This window comes from Dermatophagoides farinae, chromosome 1, assembly GCF_024713945.1.
Source record: "Dermatophagoides farinae isolate YC_2012a chromosome 1, ASM2471394v1, whole genome shotgun sequence".
Lineage (NCBI taxonomy): Eukaryota > Metazoa > Arthropoda > Arachnida > Sarcoptiformes > Pyroglyphidae > Dermatophagoides > Dermatophagoides farinae.
The window spans coordinates 2,030,119-2,039,267 of NC_134677.1; the positions used below are offsets into that span (position 1 = coordinate 2,030,119).

The 9,149-nt window shown below is 29.6% G+C and overlaps 3 protein-coding genes across 4 annotated transcripts; 2 read left to right on the forward strand and 1 right to left on the reverse strand.

Annotated features, from left to right (window-relative positions):
- The first annotated feature begins 650 nt into the window (after positions 1 to 650).
- On the forward strand, positions 651 to 1,378 carry LOC124491448 (heat shock protein hsp-16.2). The gene has a single exon (XM_047054086.2). The coding sequence runs from the start codon at positions 784 to 786 to the stop codon at positions 1,240 to 1,242; it is 459 nt and encodes a 152-aa protein (XP_046910042.1). The 5' UTR covers positions 651 to 783; the 3' UTR covers positions 1,243 to 1,378.
- Positions 1,347 to 5,121, reverse strand: LOC124491449 (uncharacterized). Its single transcript, XM_047054087.2, has 2 exons — positions 4,277 to 5,121; positions 1,347 to 3,906 (listed from the first exon to the last, which is right to left on the reverse strand). The coding sequence occupies exons 1-2, from the start codon at positions 4,917 to 4,919 to the stop codon at positions 1,478 to 1,480; spliced, it is 3,072 nt and encodes a 1,023-aa protein (XP_046910043.2). The 5' UTR covers positions 4,920 to 5,121; the 3' UTR covers positions 1,347 to 1,477.
- An 84-nt stretch (positions 5,122 to 5,205) lies between these two features.
- Positions 5,206 to 8,800, forward strand: LOC124491447 (MBT domain-containing protein 1). Of its 2 annotated transcripts, XM_047054084.2 has the most exons (7): positions 5,256 to 5,462; positions 5,553 to 6,707; positions 6,781 to 6,996; positions 7,068 to 7,409; positions 7,480 to 8,070; positions 8,125 to 8,252; positions 8,345 to 8,662. In XM_047054084.2, exons 1-7 carry the CDS (start codon positions 5,402 to 5,404, stop codon positions 8,498 to 8,500), a joined length of 2,649 nt encoding a protein of 882 aa, XP_046910040.2. In that variant the 5' UTR covers positions 5,256 to 5,401; the 3' UTR covers positions 8,501 to 8,662. The 2 variants fall into 2 exon arrangements, with proteins under 2 accessions (XP_075588177.1, XP_046910040.2); XM_075732062.1 differs by having other exon boundaries at positions 5,206 to 5,462; positions 7,480 to 8,252; positions 8,345 to 8,800.
- Positions 8,801 to 9,149: the final 349 nt, after the last annotated feature.

Here is a 9,149-nt window from a genome sequence, read left to right on the forward strand (position 1 = left end):
TATTGTTACACCAAAAAATTTATCGTCATTTTGAAAGACGAACAAAAAAATTGTTTTTCTCATTTTTTTTTCTACACATCCATCATTCGGTTTCAATGGGTCGATTTTTGTTTTTCTATTTCTGTGTTCAATCGATAATGATAGACAGATGGAGAAAACAAACAAACAAACAAAAATTACCCTCCTACACAGAAAAAAAGTACAACATCATTTTTGTGAATGTGAATTCATTTGCAGAATTTTTTTTCTTTGGACTGTTATTCTCGTTTTTTTTTACCAAAAAAAGAGATTTTTTGCCCTAAAAAAATGTTTGGTGTTTTTTTCTGGTTTTATGGATGGATATTTGTTGTTGTTTACTGCATTTGAATTGGGCATTTATTTGTCACTTTTTCTCTATTTTTGGTATCCATTGCTATAGGGAGGTTTGTTTTTTTTTAGGATAAAACAGTTAATGGAAAAATTCCAGAAAATTCGCGAATCCATTGGAAATATGTAATGAAATGAATAGAAAATTCGAGATGATTCGCGATTTGTATAGCAAAATATGTCCGAAAGGTATGGAAAATACTTGATTTTCTAATAGAACATGCGCAGTTTAATGTCAATAATTTTAGCATACACACACACATCTCTGTTTGTATATAAATACGATCAATTTTTGTTTGAAAATCATCATTCACAGAAAAAAAAGTATCAACCACGATTTAAAACGCATTAATCACTGCTACGATTTTTTTTCTATTCATCGTTATTTGAACTGCCTGATTAATTCAAGACTCGAAAATGTTGTCAATTCCACGAAACTGTTTCTGGGACGATGAAGACATTCTTTCGCTACATCCGTATACTCATCGTTCCTGTCCTCGAACATACATGATGCCGGCATTGGATCGTTTTCTTACTTTGGATGAAATGGTTTCCGAACCATCGACAATGATCAAAAATAATAAATTTCAAGCTGATTTGGATCTCCGTAATTTTGATCCCAATGGTATTCACGTGAAATTAGATGGTAACATTTTGCAAGTGGATGCCAAACAAGAAAAAAAAGGTGATGGTCATTATGAATTCCGTGAATTTGTACGTAAGATTACTATTCCCGAAGAAGTGGCCGAAGATCAATTGAAATGTAAACTTGACAAGAATGGACGTCTTCGTATCGAAGGACCATTGAAAAAACAGCTGGAAATCGAAGAAAAAGGACGTAACATCCCGATCGAGATGGTTAACCAGAAGAAATGAATTTGATTACTTTGATTACTTTCAAACATTTTTTTTTATATATCTAACATTTGTATCTCATTTCTATTCTTCAGTATAACACATTGATTGATTTTGATCATTCATTTCGTTTGAATAAAAAATTTGTTTTATTTAATATTTTTTTTCATTGAATTTTATTTTTAATTTAATCTGAAACAAACAAAAAAAATGTGAAAATGATGGAAATTGAAATGAATCTGAAAATGAAAAATTTTCAATAAAATTTTGATAAATGATTTCGAACATCTTCATTGGTTATTGGATATCGTTGACGTAATGTTTCCATATTGGCATTTTTCGGTCCTTGTGAAATAAATCGGACAATTACGCAAGAATTTGCCAGACGATCTTTCTGATGAAAATAATCAACTAAATTCATGAAATGCTTTCGATGTAATTTTGGTTTCTCTTTCCAATTAGGATTTATTATGGCCAAATCGATTGAATCGATTATTTTACTCATAAATGATTCAAGTAATTCACTAGATTTATCAAAAATGGTGATAACATTGGCACCACCAGCGCGTAGAATATTTGCACATGAATTCAAATGTGCATCATCGTACATTGGATCTAATAAAAGTATTTTTAAATCTTCAAATACTTTTCGATTATTTTTAACAATTTCATGTTTCCATTCGATAGCCACTTTCATCAATTGAAATTCATTCAATTGGGTATTGCTGCTACTTGATGATGATGATGATGGAACATCTGAATCCATTCCCCATTGATAATTTTCTTCGGCCAATAATTTTTTTGACAAAATCGATTCATAAATATATTCAGGTTTCAGTATAAATGCACCAGCAGCAATGGCCGAAAAGACTTTCTCCGTAGATCGTGGTCGATTCAATATTAAATGTGTTACATCTTTCGTTAATATACGATCATCTTTGACGATAATATTCAATACATCATGTGCTATTTTTTCCCATTTTGTTTTAGAATTAACGTTGAATTCTGAAAACATAAATACAGCTGTTGTATTCACTGTTTGAATTTGATCATTAAATGAATGTGATGATGATTGATTTTCTTGTAAATTCAATGCGGCTACTTCATTATTATCAGCCATCAGCATCATATCATTATCATCATAGATATTCATGTCGTTACTTGTTGTTGGTCTCATCCAATCTGTTTCGTTAATTGTTCTCGATGCATTCAATTTTTTTTGATGGTTCCAAACAAAATCCGGACTATCAGTGTCATCTGGATCATTTCCCAATAAATAGTGAAAACGTTGTGATTTTTTTTCATTTGAATTTTCTTTTGAAATTTCATCCTTTAATTTTATTAATTTCTCAAGTTGATTCGGATCGACATTTAAAATACCTAATTCTTCGAATGGATCGGATTTTTTCTGTTGTGATGTTATATTTGTTATTGATGATGATTGGTCTTTTAGTTGTGAATAAGAATGAATAAGATAATTATTTTGTGAACATAAATCACGTAATCGAATACGATCAATAAACCAATCGATAGATACTAAATGATTAGAATATTCACTTTCTGAAAGTTTTTGAAATGATGTTTTAGTAATGTTCGGGCCAACAATTACATCGGTGACTGAATCACATAAAGAATCATAGAAAAAAGCTCCAAATTTTTTTGCACAATTTCGTATCATAATCAACACGTTTTCATCAAATCCTGTTGCATGAATTGAATTACCATCAAAAATTTGATCACTAGATTGATTTGATTCGGAAATTTCTTTAATTATTGATTCCAAGTTATTACTTTCTGTTTTTGTCTCAGCTGATCCAGTTGATGTAACAATTTTTACTGTTTTCGCCCGTTTATTCATCACATTTGTTGTTGTTGTTGTTGGGCTATCTTCATCCATGAGATTATCGATCATATAATTTTCAAATGGTAATGCAAAACTAGCCTGGATCGAATCGTCAAGCCATTTAGGCAATAAACAAGGAATATTTAGCCGTTTTGCATTCAAATATTTTTCACCACGTTTTTCAGGCAGTAATAATATTGTATTTGGCAATACTGGTTTTATCTTCAAAACCGAATGATATTTGCCACCATTTGATTCAACGATATTACTTATTTTATCCCGTTCGTTTAAACCAGATAAAACAATATTTAAACCATGAAAAATTGGCAAACGATATTTCGATATGATCGAATCTTCATTTGCTTGTTTGTATTCATGTTGATATTTTATCCAACATGATTCAATCCAGTCAACTGTTACGATTGGTATATGATTTTCGGCCGCTGCACGAGCTTTTCTTGTGAGAACCGAATCAGAAACAAGGACACTGGTATTGATATGAAGATTTTCATGATAATGTCCAGACATCAATTTTACACGATTTTCAATAAATTGACGTTTTGTGGTTGGAATATCAGAAGTTGTCACTTCCAATCCACGCATACATTGGCTATAAATGGGCCATGTTCGTTGAGGTATTGATGATTGTGGACATGGACAAATATCATTATCACAATATGTTATGATCAATGGACCAACAATACGACATTTATCATGAAAAAAATTAAGTACTTCATCATCAAAACGGTCGGTCACGATGATAATTTCGACATACGGCAATCTATTGGAAGTGGATTTCATCATTTCAAAGCTTATCCATCGAGGTTTAAATTTACGTTTCTCTATCGATATAAATGCCTTTTGCATAATATCCGGTGGTGATGTCGTTTGATTGGATTCAAATGTTAGAAATAAAAATTTCATTTTTAATTCAATATTATCAGCAATTTTTATTCGAAAATGAAAATGACCATCGAAATTCTGTGAATACAATAAAGCTTCAGTTATTGTGTTGTCGACTCATTTGTCGTGTAAATATATACTCAAATTGAAAGACACATTCAATGAGTACGTTACACAATTTAAAAAAAAAATTTTTTCGACTTTTTAATTATTGTGACAAGATTTAATAATAAATTCAAATCAAAGTGCTAAATTATTTTGTTTTATTTATTTTTTTTTTTGTAATTTATTTTCATTATTATTGGTCTCGTTGTGCACGTGCAAATATCACTGGCTGTTCATCAAGATTTAAACCATTCTGTTTTAATGCATCAATAAATGATGATAATTTTTCACCACTTTTTCCATATTCACGATGATCATAGAATATTGAATGAATTCCTGATTCTAATGCTCTCATTGCAAGTACTTGACCAAGTATTTTTGCCGCTTTAACATCCGTATAGGTTGATTTTGAACCAAGAAATATTGCTAATGATGGTTCATTAGTGGCAGCTGATATAGTGGTTCTTCCAGAATGATGTATAATTTTCGCAATTAAATATTTTGATCGTTTCACCAATACAACTTTATTCCAATAATGACAATTTTGTTCATCCATTTCATAACCCATTGGTTTTGGTTCCATAAGCATCTGTTCCAAATTACGTGGATTACGATTCTTCAAACGAACATCAATATATTTTTCATTACCATTTTGATTTAATTCTGATTTATCTACTTCAATTTCTGAACATAATCTTGTTATACGTTTATTACTAACATAAGCCATATGTCTATGAATCTGTTGTTCAATACAATGTTTATGTTTGTTGATGTACGATCCATCTATCGAACAATGTCTGTAACATGGTGATAAAATCTTCGACAAATAATTCAAATAATACATCATCCAATTGATTTAAATCGTTTGATTGTTCGTTATGATCGGCTATCGATTGATGATGATGGTAACGAAAATCTTCGATAACTTTTTTACGAAATTCGTTAAAAATCGTACAAGTCATTAAGTCAATTTTTAGTATATTATGGTATATATTCAGGCAGCAAAAAACGATTGCCTTACACACACACAACATATAAATAATGATAATGTGCTATCAGCAAGCAATAAACGAAGAATTTTTTTTCTCAGGCTAAATATACACAGCCATCATTGAATCATGTTAGTTGCTCACATTGTTGTTTGTGTCTGTTGTTTACGAATTGACATAATAATCACGTGTTTAATGTGTTTCTTTTTTGGTGAAAATAGCAAATGAGCTTCGTTTTCAATCATGGCGGATCGTCAATTTTAACAAAACGCACACATACTAACGGCCATTTTATTTTTTTTTCTGTTTTTGTTTTTGTTTTCACTATATTTTGAAAATAATGGCAAAAGAATCATTACCTTTACAAATGATGGAAATTGATCATCCTGATCCTATTCGAGGTAGGAATTTTTTTTTTCTAAATTTTTTTTTTCTAAATTTTTTTTTTGTTTAAAAAATATTCTAAACCATTTCATAACCATTCTAATTAGATGGCTGGCAACGATGTTTATATTGTCATAAAATTGGCATCAAAGATAGTTTTTATGGCAAAAATAAAGACTGTTGTTCAAATGAATGTCTTAAAAATTATCAGAATTTTATCGATGATAATCGACGATCTTCCAACGTCGCTACGACTACTACTATGACCACTACAACCAATTCTAATTCATTATTGGCCGGCGCTCCAAATGATCCACAAGTTTTTCAACGAAGATTTACTAAAGTAATGCCAATACAGAAAAATATTAACACAATATTGAAAATGAAAAATGCCATGGCAAGAAAAACTAAATTATCACCATTAGATACTGATCTGGATGAGAATACATTTATTCCATTGCAAACAATGATTGAATGTGGAATGTTTCATCAAGTGAATTCATTACATATGGCTTTTGAACTACATTTATTTGCTCCAGTTAGAGCATTCAAGCATACACCTATGAATGATTGTTGGGATGATCTATTCAAAAATCGTGTCGTTGTTGATGTTCGTCAACCATATCGTGATCAATTTTGGCGTGCTGAATTGGTTACAAGTTTTGGATATTTTCTCAAATGTCGTTATCTTGGCCCGGGTCCTGGTCAGGGCAATTCCTTTTTTTTGGCAAATCCTCGTACACGAAAATTATTGCCAATCATTGAACGTAATGCCGACGGTAGACTGATCAAACGACAATATGTTCAACCGAACTTTATGCGTTTAGCTACGATTGATCATATTTTTCAGCTTTCAAAAAATGTCACTACTTTAGATAAAAATCTTCATGAATCATTCGAAGATTGTATCTTATCAAATCAATATGATATGAATCTTTTCTACGAAACAATCGATCCAATGGATGCATCCAGATTTCTAATCTGTAAAATTATCTCTCGTTTTGGTGATTGGCTATTGGTTCATTATGAATATCCTGATAGTGATTTTCGTCATTCAAAAACGGTTTGGGTTCATCCAAAAATTGGATTTTTTCGTACACTCGGATGGTCACAATTGGTTGGCTATCCTGTTTATGCTCCCAATACTTATATTTCCTTATCATTATATACATTAACTAAATATGAATCACTTATTGATGAATATCTGGTCAAATCTGGCCTGTTTCCATTTGAACCAAATTCACAGAATAATTTTCAAAATGGTATGTGTGTTTTATGTTTTAGTTATAGTTTAATTTTCTATTAATTGAAATGTTTTTTTTGAAAAAATACTAGGAAGTTATTTAGAATTATTGGATCCATTTAGTCATCGAATGAAAATCGCTATGGTTGTAAGAAAATTACGATTCGGTTTCATTGTACTGGAATTTGAAGATCAATCATTAATTAATCCTGAAAAATTAACACAATTAGTTCAACATGTTACATCACCTTTATTATTTCCAATCGGTTTCTGTCATCGAAATAGCATACCTCTTTATGTTTCTAATGGTAAATATCAACTCTTTTTTTTTCACGATCAATGTTTATAATAACTAATTTTTTAAAATCCATTTTATTAGAGATAAGATTTAATCCTAAAATGACGAATCTTGCACAAAAAATGGCAAACAAAGCGGCTCAACCGATATGTTTTCCACTCTTAAATAATAATAATAATGTTTTCAAACAAGGTATGATTTTGGAAACATTCAACATGGTTGGAAAAGGTATCATTAGCTATGCAATGATTGATCGTGTGGTGGATCGATTGATTTCATTACGATTCATCAATCAAGAACCAAGTTTTCAAATGTGGGCTGAATACACTAGCCCTCACATTCGTCCCTTCGGTTTTACACACATGTTGGAAATAGATTTCAAATCACCTGCAGTCGCTCTTCATATTGATAATATCAAATTCGGTTTGTATACTGTTATAATTGATAATCATTTCTTATTTTACCAAAATTGATTTTCCATTTATTATATTAGCCGATCTTCATACCAAAATCAATAACTTCAAAACATCTCTTCGAGATTATATAAGATCGATGAATCCACAGCTAATACGAGAAGTTAGTCTTGTTAATAATAAAAATACAATATCGACAACAATGAGATCTACATCGATCCCATCCGCTTCATTGTGTTCAACGGCCAAAACCTCCACCGCATCTTCAACACCAATAATGACATATACAAATCCAAATTCTCATCAAATTGTTTATAAAGTTCATGGTACTGATTTTGGTCGTTTTGGCAATATGATTATACGTACAGCTCCTGAAAATAAACGTGGGAATTATGTACATTTTCCAAGTATTAAAATTGATACAACCAAAACTATTCCAGAAAATTATCCAAACAGATCTAGACAATCATTGGCAAAAATATTTTCACGTGATCCAGTTTCAACAAATAATAATGATAATGATTCAGCAACAACCATAAATGGTGATAATCAAAATAATAATCAAGAAAATGTTGAAGAAATATCATCAGTTAAAAAAGTAAAATATGATTATTCTGATCTAAAGAAAAAAGAGAATTTTGGTTATAATATCGATGAAGATATTACCGAAGGTATTAGTAAACAAAAATTATTCTTAGAATTTAAAGAAAAAATTTTTAAATTAGCCGAAATACGTAAACCTAATCTGGATGGTTTAAGTGAAAAACCACTAGAATGGACTGCCGAAGATGTTCAATTGTTCATGAAAAATAATCTAACCGATTTTGAGGATTTTAAATTTAATTCATCATTGGTAAGTGATTTTAATATAAATGGATGAAAACAAAACTTTTTATTTATAAACAAAAAAAAATTTTTTTTCCCCACAATAAATAATAAAAATAGGATATTAATGGAAGAAAATTTCTTCAAATGGATCACAATGAATTTAATGAATCATTATTGGAATCATCAATGTCATCGGCTATTCAGTTACACATACTAAAAGTTGGCCTTATCGAACATTTTAAATTGGATTTGAATGAAATTTTTCAAAATTAATTCAAATTTAAAATAAAAAAAAACATAATAATAATAAAGTATTATGGTGTGTGATAGAATTGTATATTATTTTTTTTTTATTTTGTTTCATCTTTATCTTGTTTCCTTTTTTTTTTTTTTTTGCACATTCAAGTAAATAAATAACATTTACTAAATACAAAACTCATGTAATGTTTACAATCATATACCATATTATGTATGTATATATATATTATATATTGTGAATGATGATGATGATGATTATTGTTATTTTTATCCATAAATAAAATAAACAATTTTGAAAAATTATGGACAACAAAATTAAACTGTTTTATTTATTCGTGATTTGAAATCATCAACAATCACCAGCAGCAGCAGCAACAACAACAACAACAACAAAAACATATATTCAAAATTAATCGTATTCGTGAATATATTCGTATACTACCAGTTGTCTTGTACTAAAAAAAAAACACAAGCTAAAAATTATGTATTTATGCAAAATCGAATGAAAATGGTTTGAAAATGAAAAATATGATGATTAGGTTAATTGACGTTTATTTTTTTTTCTCTTTCATTCATTCATTCATTCATTCGATGATGATGATGATGTCATGTCTGATTTTATATTTGCGTATTCGCGTAAAAAAAAAAAATCTTTTTCATTTTA

Bases quoted from the DNA above. Each gene is read 5' to 3' on its own strand.
- LOC124491448 (XM_047054086.2), top strand. From the start codon at position 784: ATGTTGTCAATTCCACGAAACTGTTTCTGGGACGATGAAGACATTCTT.
- LOC124491447 (XM_075732062.1), top strand. From the start codon at position 5,402: ATGGCAAAAGAATCATTACCTTTACAAATGATGGAAATTGATCATCCT. The intron at 6,708-6,780 runs GTATGTGTGTTT...AAAAAATACTAG, and splicing joins ACAGAATAATTTTCAAAATG to GAAGTTATTTAGAATTATTG. The intron at 6,997-7,067 runs GTAAATATCAAC...CCATTTTATTAG, and splicing joins ACCTCTTTATGTTTCTAATG to AGATAAGATTTAATCCTAAA.
- LOC124491449 (XM_047054087.2), bottom strand. From the start codon at position 4,919: ATGATGTATTATTTGAATTATTTGTCGAAGATTTTATCACCATGTTAC. The intron at 3,907-4,276 runs GAGACCAATAAT...TTATATCGATAG, and splicing joins GATATTTGCACGTGCACAAC to AGAAACGTAAATTTAAACCT.